Consider the following 20,748-nt stretch of genomic DNA (forward strand, 5'->3'; position numbering starts at 1 on the left):
CAGCAGATTTCGGTCAAAGTGGCGATTATTATGACATTTGTCAAATGTTTGTAGGATCTTGCAGAAAGGAAAAAAAGAGGAAAAAACTTTTCCTTCCATTTACATTGGCTTTCGTGTCGTCGGCTTTCAGCAGTGTATTATTGGATAAATTGAAGCAGCAATTGCACCGTTCCGGACGACGACATGGGACTATCGCACAGCGTTGCAGTACCGGGGGGCGGGACCGAGGGATACCATGTTTTAAGGGTAAGTTTTGGGTGTCCCCCGACGCGCCAACAACAAGCCGATAGATGACGTGTTCACTTTCGATCCAGCTTTATCCCCCCACACGGTTCGGGAACACAGAGCACACTGAATTGTTTATTAACTATTTGCACAGGTGCAAGACAACTCCCCGGGCAAAACGGCCGGACTGGAGGCCTTTTTTGACTTTATTCTTGCCATCGGCAACACTCGCCTGGACCAAGATAACGATACGCTGAAGGAGCTGCTGAAGGGAAACATCGACAAAGAGATCCAGATGACGGTGTACAGCAGCAAAACGCAAAACATCCGCCTGGTGGACATTACGCCGAGCAGTACCTGGGGTGGACAAGGGCTGCTCGGAGTTAGCATACGGTTCTGTTCGTTCGAGGGTGCCAATGAGAACGTGTGGCACATTCTGGAGGTGCATCCATCGTCCCCGGCGGAAGAAGCTGGACTGATACCGTTTACGGATTACATTATCGGTGCCGATTCGATACTGCACGAAAGCGAAGACCTGTTTACGCTTATCGAATCGCACGAGGGTAGACCACTGAAAATGTACGTGTACAACACGGATCTCGACCGGTGCCGCGAGGTGACAATTACACCCAACTCAAAGTGGGGCGGTGAGGGCAGTCTAGGTTGTGGCATTGGGTACGGGTACCTGCACAGGATACCGATTCGGATGATGCCGAGCGACGGGAAGGTGCCACTGAATACCGGGGCACAATCCGTCCCAGTTGTTCCGGTTGGTAGTGCGGCCACCTTCCCGACGGGCGCTTCGACGGCAAGTGCAATGGCAGGATCGACGGTTGACACGACCAATGCGAATCGTTCCGTGCCATTCATCCCTATGGTGCCACCGTTGGCGAATACTTTCGCTCCGCAGGCTAACAATGCCGTCCATGATCTGCTTACGGTGTCGCAGCCAACCAACACGATGACAGCGACTGCCACGACCACGCCGGCGATGGGAGATTTGACCAACCAGTTTGCCACCCTGTCCACGGCAACCGGTCCAACGGATCAGGTCAACAATAACGTGGAAACGCAAACGACACCAACCCAAGCGACGTATAATAATAATGCCGGCCAACCGGGAGAGGTAGCATCGCCACCGATTCACGTTGGTCCGGCCATCTATACGCCACCGGCCGGATCGGTAGAGCAAGGTACGTTGAATCAAGTACGTTTATGATGTTTACATTACTAACCTGCTTTGTTCCATTTCAGTTCCAATTGCTGCAACGAATGGCGATAGCATGGCTGCGCAACAACAGGCGCCACCGCTGGCCAATCTTTCGTATCCGACATCTTCCGTTCCCACGTTACCGACGGGCGCGAATCCCTACTCGAAGGCTAGCACTGTGCCACCACCATCGACATTGGCCAGCGATTTCTATCAAGTGTACGGATCGTCCGTTGTACCGGCCACCAGCAACACCGTTCCTCCGACCGCCAACAGCTATCCCATGTCCACCACGATTGACTTTCTGCAGAGCCAGCAGCAACCGATGCAACAGCAACCCTGGGGCTCACAGCCCCCCATCCAGATGTACTCCACGTACCCTCAGGTGCAGCCGATTTCGGAGCCATCGCCCGCCCACCAACCGGCGGCGGCAGGTGGTACGGTTCCGGCCGCATCTTCACTATTCCAAAGCAACGCCGTTACGACACCCATCTCCCTGCCCGGCATGCCGCCGATAACGGTGAGCGCAACGATTCAGCCGGAAGCGCTACGAGGACTACAGTTTACCAATGCACCGATCGCGCCGACCGGCCAACAGCAACCACCCCTAATGACCATGCCGCCGACGTTGCAATAAGCTCCGAAACTGCTCATGCAGGCGAATGGCCGGCCAGAACGAACGACCGTGAAATGTGCAATTCGGTGGGGAATTTTGTACATAGGAGCAATCCATTCTTTTGGACCATCGTTCGTATCTTGTTCGAAAAACGAAAAACGATCGATCGAAGCAGTTCGGCAAAGAACGGAGGATGATTTGGTGCATTTGGTTGCCCTGGGTGACACGCAAGGTATAAACATGAGTACAATTTTTATCTTGTGCTTTACGTTACTACACTTAAGTTTAGTCAATCTATGAAGGAGGATAAAGTATCGTTATCAATATTAAAACCAATATTAATTACCTGTCTGTGCAATTCTGTGCCGAGTGAGATGCAGGGTGGAGGAGATGGGTGAATCGCGTTGTTGCTACCAAGGTGTATCGAATATCTTCTTTACGTGCAAAAATAAAGTTAACAACTATTTTTTCTCTCTCTCGTATATCAAGGGTTATGTCCAGTGTGTCCTGTTTAGATCACATTCAGACAGCTGTCAAAGTAGCATCGAGGGAAAAAAAAACAAACGAAATCGTTCACTTCACAAGTTGTTTTCATTCGCTCGTGGAAGTTGCGATCCGGACTTCCGGCCACAGTGAAATGTCCAGCCTAGTGCGAATGAGCAATGCACCGTTGGTGCGCAACCTAGTGAACCACTCGCTACGCACCGTGCGGCTTATTTCTTCGTCGCAGAAAAACCGCGATGCTGCCACACTCGACATCCCGAAGAAGGCGGCCGCTCCAAGCGGCGCGGCTGCAGCCTCGTCCGTCGGTACCAGCCGCAACTGGGTGAGCTACGGGTTCGATCGGCAAGACGAGGCGCACGACCGCAACGTCACGAATTCTTCGTTCTTCTTCACCGTCACACTGTGCCTGGTGTTGGGCACAGCCTACTGGGCGTACGTGCCAGATCCACAGCTGCAGGACTGGGCTCAGCGTGAGGCATACCTGGAGCTGCGTCGCCGGGAAGCGGCCGGTTTGGAACCGATCAGCAAGGACTTTATCGACCCGGCCCAGATTGTGCTGCCCTCGGACGAGGAGCTGGGCAACACCGAAATCGTCATCTAAAGGAATAGCATGTAACACCGGTACCGTGGTCGGAGAAGAATCGCTGGATTATGTAATGGTCCGCCCGCCGCGCGGGATCCGTAAATTCGTCGGGGTCCCGGTCTCGTTTGTACATAACAGCGAAGAAAACGAGAGGCGGAAAGATTGTAGCAGAGTGTTGTGAAGATTGCGATGTAACTGAATAACCAATAAATAGGGAAAATCGTACGAAAAGTATGTGTATGTGTGTCGTAAAGTTTTGCTCATCATTTGTTTTCATTTGAAACGAGTTGTCATGTGGCGAAAACGATCTAAAACCGCGAAACAGATGTTTTACATATTTCGATAGCAGAGAACGCTAAAATTGTTCCTCTATCAATTTTGTTCATTTAAAAACATGATCCTTAAGCAATCTAATAGCAATGAACACTACAACGGATGAAAAATATCAAATAAATTTACTTTCCGAGCAACTTTACCGCAACCGTTACTTCAAAACACGACGCACGCCTAATGTCAACCGCTTTAACCGTCAAACCTGTTCAAAATGAACTAACCTCGCCAATCGCACACAGAACTGCTTATTTTGCAGCAGAAAATGCGCGTAAATAATAAATCTCGCTCTATTTGTGCAATTATCCACGCAATCTAGCCACACGAAACGGTGAAATCGTGCAGCAAGTGCTTCTAGTGCCGCGGAACCATCCGAAGTGCTACCTAAGTTTACAGGAAAATGGTTAGAAAATGGTGCCGTAGCACCATCCGGTTGGTCGTCCGTAAAGAATTTGTTATTGTGCACCACACAACCAACTCCCTCCACTGAGGCGATAGTGCGTCGTCGTCGACGTCGGGGCCGTTTCGTAAATAAGTTGGAATTTCCAGGCCCTGTGACGAAGCAAACGTGTGAGAAAAGAAGAAATTGAAGCAATAAAACACGAGGCATATAACAAATCTCGTGGAAGTGTAAGAAAAAAAAACTACAAGTTAGTGTGCGTGGTCGTCGTCGTCGTCGTCGCCGTGGTTGCAGCAGCAGCAACAGCAGCAAGTGCACGCGTAGTGTGTGGCGTGTGGATGATTGTTTTTAATTTAGCAACACGACACAACAACTCCTCGCAGCCGGGGCAACCAGCACCAGCAGCAGCAGCAGCAACCAACGTCGTCATCATCATCATCATCAGTCATGGCTGACCAAAACGAGAAAATTCTTCAACGTCTGCTGCAACAGGACGGAAACAGCATTTGTGCGGATTGCGATTCGAAAAGTATGTAGTGGGCTGGTTGTTTCCTGTAATCTGTGGGTGTCGGTCGGGTGTGCTGTTGGTCGTGCGTGTGTGTGTGTGCGCCATCCTTTCATCCTTTCGCCCCCAGAACAGCTCAGCGTAGCTCTTTATAATAGCAGGAAGTGTTCAGGGCGGGAATAGGCTAATAGGTTGTGCTATGGTTTAGCGCGTTGCATAGTTTTCTCCTTGGCCAAGGCGTGTGTGCCTGTTTGTGTGTGCGGTGTTGGCAGTCATCAGTGTAGAAACGCAAATAGCAAAATAATGACTCATCCAATCATACATTCGTTGTTTTCTCACTCTCTCTCTCTCTCTCTGCCTCTCGTTCGTTCGGCTCCTGTCCGCATCAAAGCACACCAATCCAAACGTCATAAACAACAACCTCATCATCAATCTAGGCAGGCCGTGTGTGAGATGCTTTTGCTCTCCCAGCGCGTGGGGAGAAGAAGTGCGCCCTATGCTTTGCTAGGGCAACGCGTGTGTGTATTTCTGCTCCACGCCCTCCTTCGTTCCGTACCCTTGAATCAGTCCCCCCAAAAGTGCATAGTAAAAGAGAAAAGCGAGCGTTACATAGCGTATCACGATCACGAGTTTAGAGCTTCCCTCCCTGATTAGAGCCCCAACCAGCAGTGGCGAGCAGGTTTGTTTTGCTGCCGTTTCGGTCCCAGCGCGCTAGCACCTCGGTACATATCTTCCCTCTTCATTCACGCCATTCACCACCACCATCGGAAAACGTAATCATCCTGTTTTGTTGATGGCGTGGAACCCTCACGTTCTCTGCACGTGCACTTTGATAACTGCGGTGCATTATTAATGCGTAGAATGCGATTAGAAGTGAAAGGAAGTGAGAAAAACGCGTCCATCGGTGGTGAGAAGCGAAACCCCCCTCCCACAGTGGGCGTTATGAAATGGTAGAATCATAATGGCATGCGGAGAGGTAGAAGAACGCAGCGAGAAGGGATAAAAAGTGCTCGTTAAAGAAAAGCGCAATAAAAATCCCCAATAACGTACGTACGTTTGGCTGGAAGTGGGCGACCCAACGTAAACAATTCTCAGCTCACTCGCTCACACACGCACACCACAATGAGGCGGCTCTGTGTGTGGTATTGCCGTATTTTGTTAGGCAGAGAAGCAAGAAAACAGAATTGGAGGGTGGTAAAAAACGCACACACACACACGAAACTCCACTTAACACGCAGCGTACAAGGTTAATGCACTCCAGGAAAAAACGCATATCGAAGAAGGCCGGGTGGGTTGGTAGGGCTGACTGGCTGGCTGGCTGGCTGGCTGTGGTTGCTATTATTATTATCCCCGTGGCCTTTTATTAGCACCCTGTGTTCTGGATTTTGGAGTGCCTTTTTGGTACGTTCTTTCGTTTGTATCTGTCCCTCTCTCTCTCTCTTTCACGTCCGCCGTTCGCAGATACAGGGTTCGTAATGTACAAAAAAAAGGTCATATTTTCCACGCCAAGTATACACGAAACAAACTTGACGAACCCTGCATTCTCAACCAGGTCAATGTTGAACACAGGATAGAAAGAGAAAGAGAAAGCTGAGCTATACTGAAAGCGAGAATGGAATGAACACCGGGATCGGGAAAGAGACGGAAAGCAAGTAAAGCGAGCAGGGCAGAGGGCACAGGTGTCGTCATGTTGCGTCATGGGTTTGTTTTGATTTCTGCCGATCGAGGCTTCTACCAAACCTTCCCTCATCCCGATCGAAAGGGGGTTGAAGATTACATTTTTCCGGTGCCAGCAATGTGTAATGATCGTAGGGAGGATTATTTTTCGATAAACAAATTTTGCCCAAAGATCACGCGCCGTGTGGGTCGAATGCCAGGCGGGGGGGCATTTGCAATAGCGGATTAATTTTTTTAGAATATTTCTGTATTATTTCGTCAACCGATGTAATTAAACTATTATTCTATTATTTGCAGATCTAGAATGGGCTTCTTACAATATCGGAATCTTCCTGTGCACCCGCTGCTGTGCGGTCCATCGCAGCATGGGCGCCCACATATCGAAGGTGAAGCATCTCAAGCTGGACAAGTGGGAGGACAGCCAGATCCAGCGCATGATCGAGGTCGGTAACAAGGCGGCCCGATTAAAGTACGAAAACCGTGTACCGGCATGCTACCGAAGACCCAGAGAAAACGATCCACAGTAAGTAGCTGCGAATGTGGGTCCCTTGGAGCTACAGATGGATAACTCGTGTTTCTCCTTTCCAGAGTGCTAATGGAGCAATGGATAAGGGCAAAGTACGAACGGTTGGAATTTTGCATGATCGAACGTCCCAGCTACACATCCGGCCGGATGGAAGGCTTCCTGATGAAGCGCGGCAAAGAGGACAGCCGCTACCAGCCGCGCAAATTCATCCTTTCCGGGCTGCACGACTCGTTACGCTACTTTGTGAAAGAAAAGCGCGAACCAAAGGCAAATCTGCGAATATCGGAGCTGAACGTGGTGTACGCACCGTCGAAAATTGGCAATCCCAACTCGCTACAGCTGACGTTCATGAAGGACGGCACGACGCGCCACATCTACGTGTACCACGACGATCCGGAGGTGATCAACAATTGGTATATGGCGATACGGTGCGCCAAGCTGCACCGGCTCCAGATCGCCTACCCGAGCGCCTCGGAGAGCGATCTGGTCGACCTGCTAACGCACGATTTCGCCCGGGAAGGATGGTTGCTAAAGACGGGCCCACGGGCCACGGACAGCTACAAGCGGCGCTGGTTTACACTGGACGACCGTAAGCTAATGTACCACGACGATCCGCTGGACGCCCATCCGAAGGGGGAAATCTTTCTCGGCAACCAGCTGAACGGTTACAGCGTCCGGATAGGGGCGCCACCCGGTGCCAAAGATCAGGGTTTCAGCTTTACGCTCTTCACACCGGAACGTGTGTACAACATGTCGTCGCACAGTGAGCAGGATCGGGACGAATGGATTGCCGCGATACAGACCGTGCTGGAACGGCCACTCAGTCCGCAGGATAGTTCGGGTAAGTGGTACGTGGTGGTACGACAAGTTTCACCGACTTATGACTGGGTTTGTTTCCATTTTTAGTATGTGCTCGATTAATACGCAAGCGTGGTGGAACCAACCCAAAGAGTATCTTTACGGGTAGGTAATATAGCGTACAAACCCCTCAAACGTCCAATGCGCCGCTATTATGAGACGATATGAGTGCTCGTGCTCTTGGGGAGGACAGCTGCGCTACCAGCAAGCATATGGTAGCGGCCATTGCAACTCGACCTTCTTCATCCCGCTTTTGAGACCGTCGTGTGGGACAGATTTAGAAATAGGAAACAACACCACGGCACTCTACAAACTACACATAGATTAATGCACCTTGCATCTTAGCGCAGCTTGAAGGCAATTTAGTATAACACGATGAGCAGCAGCGAGGACAGGCAGCAAGCAATCCTTTCTTGATCTGTTTTTCTTAGCATTAATTGCTGCAGCACAATCCACAATAGCTTGCTCCGCTAGCTAGCTTCGGTCGGCCCGAACGGAAGGAAGCCGGTATTTATTTGCATAATGTTTATTCCTTTACGTTGGGTAGCTTCTACGTATCGATGTAAGTGCAAGAAGACGTTAAGTATAGAAACAAACAAAACAACCAACCAAGCCAGCCACCCAACACACAGCAGCAGCCCTTTATACTAGTTGGACGCGCAAAGATCGATCTATTTATTAACGTTAACACAGACACACAGGCAGACAGCCAGGCAGACACTCACCCCCGAGGGCACCGATACGAGCTCGCTGGGTAATACTCAGCCAATTTAAATTATTTCGTGAAAGCTTTTGTTTTGTCAACCGTAGAATGTTAGTCGACATTCGCATTGCTGTTCGAGTCCCTCTGCAGATTGCTACCCAGCAAAGGAGTTTAGCGTTTCGTGTGGCCCGCTCTATTTAACTTTCTCCTTCTGCTTAAAGCGCACAGATGCACACACACACACACACACAGAGAAAGCACGCATTTTATGCAAACAATTTATAATAGCGCAAGAACAAATAACGTAAAAAAGCGGTCAGGGAAGAGCAAGTCGTGGACGATAGCACCAGACACAACACGCATACGTTTCCGTTTCTGCTTCGTACGATATTAGCAGTACGTCCTTGTGAAGCAGAACGAAAGCGAAAATGTTCAAAAAACCGAGGAGCAAAAGATAGTGAAAACAAATCAAATTTAGAAGTACATTTTTGCTTACCGGCATTCGCCATAAGCGCATATTAGATAGGCAACATTAAAAATTGAAGAGTTGAAAGTGGGGGAGAGGCAACTCCGTGCCCCGCGAAACAGTTCAGAAGCAATTGGCCAAACGCTATTGGCGGCGCGTGTACGTAGTTTTGTATTGCGCGGGCTAGCACTAAGGACCTCCTCTCCCCTGCCTACGTTAACCTTAGTGTTCAGCGCCGGGTTTGAAGCGTGTGTGTTTTTTTTGCTCTTTATAATACGATTTCTTATCACACACACACAAGAGAGACAAACAAAAAACAACTCCAGAAAAACTGTCGTGCTCAAACTCTTTGTTTTATTGACGAAGAAGTGTAAAAACCAAACCCAAGTGTAGGGAAAGTGGATAATTGGCGAAGCATCAACCAACCAACCACAACCGATGGATGAACGGTTGATACCGCCGTAACCGTAATCGAAATGCAACAATGAAATCAATACTGCCACAGAGATTTAAAACGGTCACACAAGCGCTCGAATGAATCGTCGCCGCCCCCCGTCAAGTTTGCTGGCTACTAATTTGTACAATTTTTATGGTGAAAAATGATTTAAAATGCCGCACTCTGTGGCGGGGGATAGCTTGGTGGCCGTTCGTGCGTGGTGCGCGGAACTAAAGCATCGTAATAATATTATACATAAGCGTGTAGGGAGAGAATGGAAAATCAAGCAAAGCAAAAGCCACTCTTCGACAAGAATAACAGACAAAAAAACGAACGAACGAACTACAATAATCTGCCAAAAATAGCTAAATATTAGGAAAAGTCGTACACACACACAGGGTCATGAGCGAACGGAGACGGTAGGACGATCAGGATTGTCTTTAGACGACCCGTTTGGAGACTGTAGAACACAGTAAAGACGAGAGAGTTAAATAAATGTTATACTTCTCCATCTTGAAGTAAAACACACACACACGCACCACAACGTCACGCTGGAAGTGGGTAATTTTAAAGAATATTCTCCTCTTTCGGATAGGGTGCGATCGTGTACGATCCTACCGCGCGTCGAAGCCACGCAATCCAATCCTCCTCCACAGGTCGGCCGAAGCTAACTTCCTGAAACACGGGCGTACGCTTGGTTTCGCGAAATTGCATCCGTTCGAACATTCGCATCGCACGCTCGTTCGTGTCCTTCGTGATGGCGATGTACTGTCGCAGGTGCAAATGTTCCACGCCGAACAGGAGCATCAAGAGTGTCGCCTCCCAGCCGAAGCGTTTCCCGCGGGCCGATGGTTCAGCGATCATGATTTCTATTTCACCCAGCAATCGATCGGACGGTTCGGCGTCCGGCTCGGTGCTGGATTGGATGAAAATGTTGGTGTCACCGACGAGCGCTTCAATTTCGTCCCGTGTCCGTTCGAAGCGTTCGCGATCGAGGACGAGAAAGGTACACTCTGCAGTTGGAAGGGATGGAAGTGTTATAAGCGGAGGTAAGTGCCAGCGCGAATCACTTACTATCTTCATCGTTACGCCAGCTTTGCTGCATTTGGTATTCCTGTTCGAGGGTCAGTGGCTCTGATGCGGTTAGCTGCTGCAGTTCTTCACTCTGCATCCATCGGTGATATCTGGGGAAACAATTTCCAGACTTTTACGCACATTCCGTACCGAGGGTCAAACCCACCGTACTTACTTACTTCTCAACGTGTTTGCTTTCGTATGGTACTAAAATGACGTTGTTGCCGACAATCTGCAGATGTTCGTTCAGCTTCATGGCGAAGCTGGTGAGATGTTTTGGACCTAAAGAAGATTGGTTGGAACGATTGATTAGTAATTACTTGAGTAAATTACTCAAAAAAAGTGTCCAGTAACTGCCAACACGTCGAATGATGTTTTAAAAGTCACAACTACAGTCCTATAATTTACGTAAAATTCAGCATTTATTGTACTTTTGCATACTTTCTATGCATTAAAGAGGTCAGATTTTTTTTAAAAAAATGCTTCGAAATCGCCACCCTAAACCTAAATATTCTTCTTCAGCTGAGCAAGCTTCGTCAGACAGGCGTCGCGCCATGCACGACGCTCCGGCAGCTTGTCGATCGGTACCATCTCCTCCAGCTCTTTGGCCACCTGCTCCGCCACCTTGCCCTCCATCCGGGGCGTCGGGCCCATCGTTTCGCTGACGGCGTGAATCGTGTTACAGTACCGCTCACAGTAGTTAAGCATTCCTTCCGCATTCAGATGGGCCGTTTCCAGCGGGCCGAGGAAGGCGTACCGCATGCCCAACCCTTCCGACATCACCACGTCGATGTCTTTCACGCTAAGAATGCCGTCCGCCACCAGGCGCCAGGTTTCGTTGAGGATCGCATACTGGATGCGGTTCAGTGCGAAGCCTTCGATCTGTCGCGAGAGTGTGACGGGTTTCTGTCCAATTTCCGTCATCAGCTCGCGTGCTTTGGTGGTGTACTCGGGCTTGGTCCACGGTGCCGGCACGATCTCCACCAGTGGCACATAGTACGGCGGGTTGACCGGGTGCGCTACCAGGACCTGCAGCGTGAAACGAGAATTACTAAACGGTGTTCTAAACCGACTTAGCTAGTCGCACCTGAGCACGATGCTTCATCTCTTCGCTGAACAACGAGGGCATAAAGGTGCTGGTCGAGCTGGCCAGGATCGTGTTCGGTCCCACCAGCCCGTCCACCTCCGTGTACAGCTTCTTCTTGATGTCCAACCGCTCCGGGACACACTCCTGCACGTAGATGGCACCCGTGATGGCATCCTTCAGCTTATCCGTGCCGCTAATACAGGCAAACTGCTCCGCGGCCGTCAGGTTACCGCGCAGCAGGCCCTGCTTCTCGATGCTGTCCAGCTCCAGCTTCGTTTCCTTCAGTGCCTTCTCCACAATATCCGGAATGATATCGTAGATGGTGACCTGATAGCCCACGCCGGCAAACAGCATTACCCAGGAACGTCCGATGAGACCGCTGTGAGCCGTGAAGGAAGTAAAAGCATTCGCTCAATGTCAGTACTAGGTCAGTGTGTGTTTTCTGTTTGCGGTGACTTTGCCCTATCTCCGCATTCTGTTCGAATGCAGTCCGGCCTGCAGTACGGCTGAATGAGTTTAATTGTGTCTCTGTAATCACAATCCGTTGCAAGCGGGGCGCGTTGAGACCTAGAACATATGTGCCCTTCGTTTGATTATGTGTCCTAGAAAAAAGAATTCCCCTCGAACGCTGAGACTGATACATCGACTGGCTATAACTTAAAGAGCACTGCAGCTTTTTTTCGATGCAACCGAGTGCACTCTTGAGTGTTTTGCTAATATTGAGAATAAGATAGCGGGAGCATAAATAGAATAAAAACGAAAGATAAACGCCTTTATCTGTTTATTGCAAGGAGGGAAGACCTTCGGCAGGTTGTGAAACAAATCTGGGGCTATTTCTATGATGATTTCTATGATTTAAAATTAATATTATTTAAATAATGCTTATTTGAATTACTTTACTCTTTACTTACCTTCCGATGATGGCAACTTTCTCTTTCTTCATTTTGCTTGCCATGCTTGCGACTCGACACGGAACTTCCCGTTCAAATCGTGTAGCAGAGTAGGGAAAGGAAAATAGATTGTAATACTGTATTGCTTAATATTAGCACCGCAACACACCGCACACTTCTATTGATTCAGTCACACTCACCACTTGATATAATTCAAACCCAAAAAAAATGCGGAAAATCACACACACACGATAGGTCGCTACAAAAAAGGAAATACTTTCACTATTTTGCTTAAGGGATGCAGGGAAAAAAACCCGTCGCTTCAACCGGAATGCTGTGTCACGGTTCCTCTATTGCTTTTTAAACTCGGATCAGCAGCCACTCAGTGAAATAACTCACACGAAGCGTAAGGAGACCCGGTGCTACGGTCTGTCCTGTCGAGCTGAAGGAATGGTAGCGACTGATCGATCTTGGGGCAGTTAAACGCCGCACGTAGATAACACGAGGAACCTGCACCGGCAGAGAGGTAGTGTGACCCGTCCTGCTGCTGCTGCTGTGGGGGGAATGAGTCGCGTGTGTCGCCGTCCGCGGTCAACTCTACGCCCAGATACGCGCTGTGTTTGTTTTTGTAAGTGAAGTACGATGCTCAACCCCACCCCGGGCGTGAAGGCTTTTGTGCTTGTTTGAATCGCGTTTGAATGGCGAACGATACGTGCATCAATTGGCAAAAGGAAAGATGGGTTTCGTTGGTATGCTTTTAGTTAATTTCCGATTCGTCTGTCAGTATTCAAAAAAAGGGTTGTAAATATTTAAACATCCCTTCCAATCGTGGCTGTATTAAAATAACCACTCTCTATCACGGGTTGGATGCCGAGTTTGAACAAGGATAAGCACAGCACCGAATAGGAACTGCGCGTCAGATAAGAACTGATAAATATATGAGCACTGATAGCTGCTGGCTTTAACCCGCTAGCCAAGTGCTTGTATTGTGTTGTTAAACAACAACAAAAAATGCATTCCGTTTCAGTGGATATGTTGGCAAGCTTCTTAAACCATCTGTTCCTTCCTTTTTTGTTCACTCATGTGCCTGATTAGGATAGACCACCACCCTTGGAAGATTACAAATGCGCGCTAGACACGGATTTAAGCTACCACTTGTACGGGTTATCATCGTTCTTATGCTGTACGGATTTCATTCAAGCGAACCAATTAACCCCTTCCTAATTGGAGGCTATCGACGAGCATAATTTACCGCATCATTGCATCATCCGCAGAGGGCGGAAGGAGTCTGGACGATGATTAGACCCACTCTTGTCTCCCCTAATTGAATCATGCCGACACCTCACGTCCAACAACATAATCACCCACCCGTCCGGTAGTTTGAATCGGGTTGCATGTTGTGACGGACACAGATTTTTCGGTGGCCAGTGACGGGGTCAACTGATACGGTTTGGTGACAACTGATAAAGTGAGGCAAAAAGTTTTCGGGTGAATTTACTAATTAAAGAAAATAGGGAAGAGCTGTGAGGGATTTCGGACGCGATATGGAGGTAATAAAATGGTAATAAATTTTACGAGGGCAGTGATGATAACATAAGCAGGGAATTGATGCAGTTTTAAAATAATAAGAAAGCATAATTATGCTGTAAATTTAATAGACAACAAAGAAAAGTGGGGAAAACAGCAAGAATTAGCCGTTTTACTTACTCAGAATGGCTTAATAGAGCGGAAAATATTAAATGCTATTCTCTTTGGTGGAAAACTACTGAACAGATGGGCAGCACTGTTTACGTTTTGCTCACAAGGAAAACAAACAGTCCCCGGCATTCTGTCAGCAACGGAACCTTGCAAATGTTCCCCATCCCGAGTGGAGCACAGCAACAGTTCACCGTTCGTCATCGGCTGTTCAAATGTCAAACGAATGTCAAATGGAGTGGAAATAAAAATAAAAAAAATCGGTCTCCCCCGAAAGACGACATAGAGCAAAAACAGTGAAAATAAAAGTCCGGAAAGTGGTTGGAAAAAGTTATCCGCGAGCAACTCGGTCGCGCCCGGTATTCGGTGAATTGCTAGCGTAGTGTGTAGAAAGTGTAGTGCAGGCCGCCATGATGAGTTTCGCACTCAGCAGCCAATTCTATATCGATGCACTAGAACGTGCGATACACGAGCAAGTTCCGCAGCACTTTCAAACGCTGGCGGAAGAAAACCAGCTCAATCCGTTCGATCTCGTACCGCTGGACATGATGACGACGATGGTGGAACCGTCCGCGGACGGAATCGGGTCCGACGGCGGTGAGGCAAAGTTTCAGCAGTCAGCAGAAAACCAGCAGCAACAGCAGCAACAGCAGCAGCAGCTGCTGCTGCTACAGCAATCGGACGAGCAGCACAGTAGTAGTGGCAGCGAAGGCAACCCATTCTGCGACATCAATGATAATAGTATTCTGGTTGAGTTTGAAAAGATAGACGATGAGCTGGATGAGGACGGAGGATGGTACATAGCAGACATTAGATTACTTCTTCTTTTCCGTTAATTATTCATTCGCTGCATCCTCTCCCTACCGGAACCGTACCGTAACCGTATTCCCAACCCTCCCCGCTGACCTTTGCAGTAAATTCTGTAGTTTGCGATTCCATTTTCTGCACAACCTTCACTTCTCTCTTATCAACATATGTAGCCATTGTTTATGATTTGTTTTTTCCCCCCTGTTACGCACTCTTCCTAACACACACGCCCTTCTTCTTTGTATCCCTTAACATGATCCTGCTTAAGTTTTATGTGCGACAAAACATGATACAGTGATCGGAAGAGGATCAGAGAGAGTTTGAATTTAAATCGTTCAAATCGTTCCCAGGATCCCATTCGAGGGGGCCACATGAATTTTTATGGGACCACATTCCATCCTTCGCGCCCGAGCATTGGATGGAATTAGTGAGCGTTTGTCCGTTTTTTTCCCACGCAAAATTCGCGCCCCCCTTCCTTCCGCCGTGCCGCGGGCTCAAAACGACCCATCGGCCACGGTTTCGACGGTACGCCGCTTCCAAAATATTTATTAATAGAACTTCCTACTTTGTCGTGGGATCTTTCTCCCGCAGTTCTCGGCTCGGATGCGAGAGTTCGCGTGCTTGAACGGATCGCAGAGATTCGAGTCGATTGTTTTGGCCACTGCGTTTGGGTGTGAGGTTGAGTCGGTGGTTTTGGCCCCTAGACCGAACGACGTGTCACCCACCCCATGAGCCTGTGTGTGTACGCGCGGTACCACGGCGTGGGCAAACAAATTGGAACAACGGTTTTTCGGTGAAGAAGCATCACACTAATAATGATTTTCTTTTTTCTGCCCCCACGGGGCTTTAGGAGGGAACGAATAAATCGCGTCGGTTATTACAAACAAAACGACCAGAAAGGAAAGATTATATTTAAAGCATCGTCACGCGCCCAGCGCCCCCCGAACGACAACGACCACTGAGGAGGAGCGGCCACTTTGGGCCGCTGTGGGCGATGCAAATTGGTATGAATTTTCCCTGCCCGGACCATCCGTGTGCCGGCTGCTGTCTGCTGGCCGCGTGGGAAGCGACGAGACGAGCAGATGATCAGACTAAGAGCGCTTTTCTTTTATTTTCCCCTGTGAACCGTCAACACACGAAGATGCAAGCAAAACTGTATCTGTGTTTACACATTATCGTTGCAGGTGCATTACCAGGTTGAGGGGTCATTTTTGGAGGGGGGGGAATGCTTTTCCCCCGAGAGACGGTACACCGAACAGCACGGTGTGAGAACACGAACACTGATCGAACGGAAAAAGGAAAACAGTCCACGCGGATTAAGGAAACATTGGGCGCGCGCACGATGCTGCTGATCACCTGTTGACCGATCGCCGATCCGCGATTGGAAGCACAAGTGACCGTTTTCGTTTAAATTGGGTTACAAGAAACTGTCCGGCTCATATGCCATTTGCATATTTGCCCCGGCAGTACAAATGAAGTGTTAATACCACACTTAATGGGGTTTGGCCTGCCTTTTTTTGTTTGGTGCTTCGCTCTAAACAGACAAGGCCAGTGCAGTGGTGTGGCGTGTGTGTGTATAAATAGCACCATGACGGCGGTTGGGTGTAAACATGAAAACATATTCAATGGAACGAACGATGGACGAGGTGAGATGTTGTGGGTGGAACCGGGGAAGAGTAGAGTCCTCCCCCAGCATCCGGCAGTATCCGTCTGCAACGGCGTGCTATACTTTCCTCCTGACATTGAGGACCGAACGGTACAGATACAATCGTGTCGATCGCGCGGGCTGAGAGCATAAAAACATGTTTACGATTTTTGACCGGACCGGACGAAGGCCCTTTTACATTTAATTATTAATAACCCTATCAAGAGAGAGAGAGAGAGACGGTGGCGAGTTTAGGAAGAGTGCATCTCTGTTGCGTTGGAGATGGAAGTAGCATGAAAAACAAGTTGAGTAGTAAATCGTAGCTTGTTTTTGTAGCGTATGGCATTGTAGTTGCTGGAATGTGATTCCCCGTCCCATAAATAACCCATTCCCTCGCACCTGTTTCCGTTTTCCCAATAACCAAACACTTCTTCCACTCCTTTCTCACTCACTCGGAAGTACATTTCGTTCGTTTTCTCTTACTGTAATCGGTGCACTTTCGCTTCACTTCTTACTAAACATAAGAGACCTAGACGTCGACATACTGATGCTGATGAATTCCGTTTTCCAATTCGTTCCTCTATTCAGTAATAAAGAAAACAATACTCTATACGAAGACGGAGAGCCATCGCATGCCACTATCACGATCGAGGTACACATTTAGATAGATGTAAAATAAAACCAATACATAAACTATTAAAGCAAATTAGCTTAATGAGATGGATAAGTTGATGGAAGATGGAAAGTTGAGTTGAACAAATTTAGAAAGATGTAAGAATGTAGCTACAATGGAGTACACTCTACCCTACCTAAGTTTTGTAATAATTTCGCTCCTACACAAACGATTCCACTGTAGTGAGAACCACCATCCAGCCCCAGAACAAGTTGTCGATCTGTTCTGTTATATCTGTTGTAGTAATGATCCTGTAGCAAATTAAATGTAGCCTTTGCGATTACACCCAATTAGAAGAAAGATGGCGATGGTATTGCGACGCCCGGTTTGACCGTATTCCCGTTCGCCTCTTGCAGGGTCCGGACAATCAAATACTGGCCCGGTATCGGTGCAACTATGGCAGCTGCAATCGGAGCTACAGCACGGTGGGCAACCTGAGGACGCACATGAAAACACACCGAGGTAAGCACAGGGCAGTGGTCGCGTCCGTGGCCAACCGTGTTTAACAACCCATTTCACCCACCAAATGCATGCTCACTAATGTTGCTCATCCTTCTGCTTTGCTAACGCTGGGAAAGGATAATAAGTACACACAACCATACCAATCCGGTACGAGCGACGCTCGGTTCGGTAACATTCTTAATACTTATTCTTTTGCGTGTTCCGCCCCGCGGGCCTAGGTGAATACAAGTTTAAATGTACCGAGGAGGGCTGCACCAAAGCGTTCCTGACGTCCTACAGCCAGAAGATCCACATACGCGTCCACACGAAGGTGAAACCGTACATCTGCAGCGAGAGCAGCTGCCGCAAGGCGTTCAACACCCGCTATCGGCTGCGGGCGCACGAACGCCTGCACAACGGCGAAACGTTCAACTGTGCCGTCTGCCAGAAGGTGTTCACCACGCTGAGCGATCTGAAGAAACACTCGCGCGTTCACACTCAGGAGCGACCGTACAAGTACGTGTTGGCTGCCAAGCCAAGCCCAAGGGGCCGAAAAATTAACAAAAAAAACCGTTCCCCTCTTTTTTCGTGCCACCCCTTCACAGGTGCAAGGAGGACAAATGTGGCAAAGCATTCACCGCGTCGCATCATCTGAAAACGCACATCCGGACACATTCGGGCGAGCGGCCGTTTGCGTGCAAGATCAGCGATTGTAACAAATCCTTCAGCACACCGCACAGCCTGAAGACACATTCGAAAACGCACGAGAAGCCGGTAAGAAGATGATTCGCAGTTTGCGACGACGAGCAGCAGCGACACATTCTAACATCTTCCACCTGTTTTCTTTTGCGCTTTAGAAGAAAAAGTTCTCCAAAGCATCCAAGATGAAGAAGGCTCGTGCTCAGGTGCAGGATGATCAGGAAGCAGAAATGTCCTCGTACGATATAGTGCTGGTAGAGGATGAAAATGAACACGACGGGTCGGCGGCTAGGCGTATCGAGAGTGTTGCGGAACAGGCCGAAGCACTCGGGGTCGATCCTGCGCACGGCATTGTGGCTCCGGCGGATGAGTTTAACTTCGTGCAGGTGAACGATTTCCACGAATCGAAAGCGCTAGAGCTAGCGCTGGCCGCGGAGGAAGAGCTTAACCCACAGTGGATCGACATTTCGATGCTGCAATCCAAACCGCTGGCCGCACTCGATCCCGTAACGTCCGCCTGCGTAGCACTACCGACCAGCGTCCCTTCGTACGTGGATCTTTCGTTCAACGTGAACGTAGCGGACTATCTGCCGTCCACGGAAACGAACGGCGGGAGCGTACCGTCTGCCGGTGGATCGGCCGTGCCCACCGACCCAGGTTCACAGGTGTTTACGATCGAGAATTATTTCGATGCAAATTTGCTGGAAAGTGCTAACGCCACGGTGCAGATTGATCGCGCGATACAGAACAGCGAACAGCGGGCTGGTGGTGTGAAGCAGGAAGAGCAGGAAGAGACGGAAAAGTTGATCAATGAGCTGTTTGCTGAGGAGTTCCTGCCAAAGTTAAGCGACGCCGCGAACGGTGAACCGCTGACAGCTGCCGGTCCATTTGTGCCGGTTAATCGAATGGACAGTGGTGATAGCGATCCGAGCAATACTATGTTGATGGCCGGACCTGCTGCTATCCCGACGGCAGATGGTTCGACGAAAACGCTGAAGGACATTACGGCCGATGCAGATATTTGTCGCTGTGTCAACTGCCAGTGTGACCCGTTGCAGGGTTGCATCGGCGGATGCGGTCCGGAGAATCCTTGCCGTGGTACAGTTGCCGCTGGTGCGGGATTCAATGTGCCGCCTGCTTTGATACCAAGCATCGCTCAGCCGCATATGCCACAGCTAGCATCGCTTGAAACGCAATCTAGTGTGCCTGGTGAGATGAACATGCTGGCAATGCAGCAGCAATCCGTGCCCACCAAACCAACCAACGCGCCCTCGGTATCTTCCTGCTGCAAAGCCACACCACCGTTGGCCTTAAGCGAGCACGACGCAATCGGTACAATCGGACCGAAGCTAACCGACCAGCTGGAACCACTGACAAACATGCTGAAAAGCTTGCAGAACTGCTCCTGCGCTGGACCGCGGGACGGTCACTCGAAGGGTTGCTGCGTAGTGATCTGCCTGAAAACGCTGGAAACGCTCAAAAAGGTGCTGAGCACACACTCCAGCCTGATCCATTGCCACAGTAGCAGCAGTAGTGCCATAATCAACTGAGTGCAATAGGCTTCAGCTTAAACAAGAAACGCAGTACAAACACATCTAATCGCGCTATATAGTTGTGTTAGTGATAACAAGCAAACAAGGAGAAAGGAGAGATTACAGTCCTGAGAGGACGCTAGCTGAAACGGTTCTATTTAGTTGGGTAAGGTTGGTGTCGTGTTATTGTTTCCGCGCGTGTGTGTGTGTGTGTCGTTATCGTATGCTTAGTTAAACTTCGAACCGAAGACAAAGGAGCATTACTTTAGGAGAGGAAAATGCTCACGGCCCACTGAGAAGCGCCGGCCTTTTGCTGCTATTGCTGCTATCCCATCGACTTGTTCCCTACACTACACCCTAATCTATATGTTAACTTTATCTTATTTTCTTCAATTTTCTACTCTAAACGTTGTTTAATGCGCATACATTCTTCCTGAAAATGCCTGATAGATATTTCGCATTTCGTCTCTTGTTATCTGGTTTGTTTGAATCGTTCCTATACGTCCGGGGGTATTTGATGAGCGAAAGGATAGGAAACGGTGCCAACCCTCTATGCTATGTTAGTATTTTAGAATCACTTTCCCTAAGTACCTATTTCTATATCTTTCTACCGTTATAAAAGCGCCTTTAGCTTCGCTATTACATTCTTTATTGTGCCAAATATTTAAAAAAATTACACCAAATATGATGCAACGCTATAACGGTTGCGAATTTGTTACTGAAACAGGAACTAGGATTAGGTAGTACGAGCTGTGGAGCAGTGGAGATTGAGATTGGGGTTCTGTTTTTGAGCTTTTAGCATTAGTGCGGACAGGAAGCATAACCCTGTGCAGGCTTGCGTTTGGTTTTGCATAACGAGCATGAGTAGATATCGCGGGACGAAGAAAACTGTGTGTGAGGAAGGCGGAAAACAGATTTATATTTTTACGTTGTAAGTTAGCTATGATGTTGCGTTTTTTTTATCTACCTAGTCATTTTGTTCGCTTAACGGCGAGATCAAACTATCAAGAACGGTAACCATGGGATACGGGCGAACGAACAAATGCCAACGTGCCAACAACACCCCAAAAACTCATTACGAAATAGAGATCGAACGGAGATGTGTTTTAAATAATATGTAAGTGGCGACTTTCTTTCCTTTTCCGAAACAATGAAACATAACAACC

General features: G+C 48.7%; 6 protein-coding genes across 9 annotated transcripts; 4 read left to right on the forward strand and 2 right to left on the reverse strand.

Annotated features, from left to right (window-relative positions):
- Window positions 1-33: 33 nt before the first annotated feature.
- LOC118510131 (Golgi reassembly-stacking protein 2-like) lies at window positions 34-2,396 on the forward strand. The gene is made up of 3 exons (XM_036051605.1): window positions 34-246; window positions 380-1,418; window positions 1,480-2,396. Exons 1-3 carry the CDS (start codon window positions 184-186, stop codon window positions 2,070-2,072), a joined length of 1,695 nt encoding a protein of 564 aa, XP_035907498.1. The 5' UTR covers window positions 34-183; the 3' UTR covers window positions 2,073-2,396.
- A 184-nt stretch (window positions 2,397-2,580) lies between these two features.
- On the forward strand, window positions 2,581-3,372 carry LOC118510136 (NADH dehydrogenase [ubiquinone] 1 beta subcomplex subunit 11, mitochondrial-like). Its single transcript, XM_036051614.1, has one exon. It carries the CDS (start codon window positions 2,689-2,691, stop codon window positions 3,154-3,156), a length of 468 nt encoding a protein of 155 aa, XP_035907507.1. The 5' UTR covers window positions 2,581-2,688; the 3' UTR covers window positions 3,157-3,372.
- A 154-nt stretch (window positions 3,373-3,526) lies between these two features.
- Window positions 3,527-9,331, forward strand: LOC118510132 (arf-GAP with dual PH domain-containing protein 1-like). Of its 2 annotated transcripts, none has more exons than XM_036051607.1 (4): window positions 3,527-4,397; window positions 6,348-6,573; window positions 6,639-7,417; window positions 7,483-9,331. In XM_036051607.1, the coding sequence occupies exons 1-4, from the start codon at window positions 4,316-4,318 to the stop codon at window positions 7,545-7,547; spliced, it is 1,152 nt and encodes a 383-aa protein (XP_035907500.1). In that variant the 5' UTR covers window positions 3,527-4,315; the 3' UTR covers window positions 7,548-9,331. The 2 variants fall into 2 exon arrangements, with proteins under 2 accessions (XP_035907500.1, XP_035907501.1); XM_036051608.1 differs by lacking the exon at window positions 3,527-4,397 and adding an exon at window positions 4,460-5,052.
- LOC118510135 (N-acetyltransferase 9-like protein) lies at window positions 8,281-13,930 on the reverse strand. Of its 2 annotated transcripts, none has more exons than XM_036051612.1 (4): window positions 13,798-13,930; window positions 10,293-10,395; window positions 10,114-10,223; window positions 8,281-10,052 (listed from the first exon to the last, which is right to left on the reverse strand). In XM_036051612.1, the coding sequence occupies exons 2-4, from the start codon at window positions 10,367-10,369 to the stop codon at window positions 9,607-9,609; spliced, it is 633 nt and encodes a 210-aa protein (XP_035907505.1). In that variant the 5' UTR covers window positions 10,370-10,395; window positions 13,798-13,930; the 3' UTR covers window positions 8,281-9,606. The 2 variants fall into 2 exon arrangements, with proteins under 2 accessions (XP_035907505.1, XP_035907506.1); XM_036051613.1 differs by having other exon boundaries at window positions 10,289-10,395; window positions 13,798-13,899.
- On the reverse strand, window positions 10,514-12,647 carry LOC118510134 (lambda-crystallin homolog). Its single transcript, XM_036051611.1, has 4 exons — window positions 12,291-12,647; window positions 12,112-12,175; window positions 11,201-11,579; window positions 10,514-11,142 (listed from the first exon to the last, which is right to left on the reverse strand). The coding sequence occupies exons 2-4, from the start codon at window positions 12,153-12,155 to the stop codon at window positions 10,618-10,620; spliced, it is 948 nt and encodes a 315-aa protein (XP_035907504.1). The 5' UTR covers window positions 12,156-12,175; window positions 12,291-12,647; the 3' UTR covers window positions 10,514-10,617.
- Window positions 13,931-14,015: 85 nt separating the features above from the next.
- Window positions 14,016-20,696, forward strand: LOC118510129. 2 transcript variants are annotated; one of them, XM_036051602.1, is made up of 6 exons: window positions 14,016-14,581; window positions 16,826-16,889; window positions 17,267-17,372; window positions 17,591-17,867; window positions 17,957-18,125; window positions 18,209-20,696. In XM_036051602.1, the coding sequence occupies exons 1-6, from the start codon at window positions 14,196-14,198 to the stop codon at window positions 19,598-19,600; spliced, it is 2,394 nt and encodes a 797-aa protein (XP_035907495.1). In that variant the 5' UTR covers window positions 14,016-14,195; the 3' UTR covers window positions 19,601-20,696. The 2 variants fall into 2 exon arrangements, with proteins under 2 accessions (XP_035907495.1, XP_035907496.1); XM_036051603.1 differs by lacking the exon at window positions 16,826-16,889 and having other exon boundaries at window positions 14,444-14,581.
- Window positions 20,697-20,748: the final 52 nt, after the last annotated feature.

This window comes from Anopheles stephensi, chromosome 3 (genome assembly GCF_013141755.1).
Source record: "Anopheles stephensi strain Indian chromosome 3, UCI_ANSTEP_V1.0, whole genome shotgun sequence".
In the NCBI taxonomy this organism is placed as follows: Eukaryota; Metazoa; Arthropoda; class Insecta; order Diptera; family Culicidae; genus Anopheles; species Anopheles stephensi.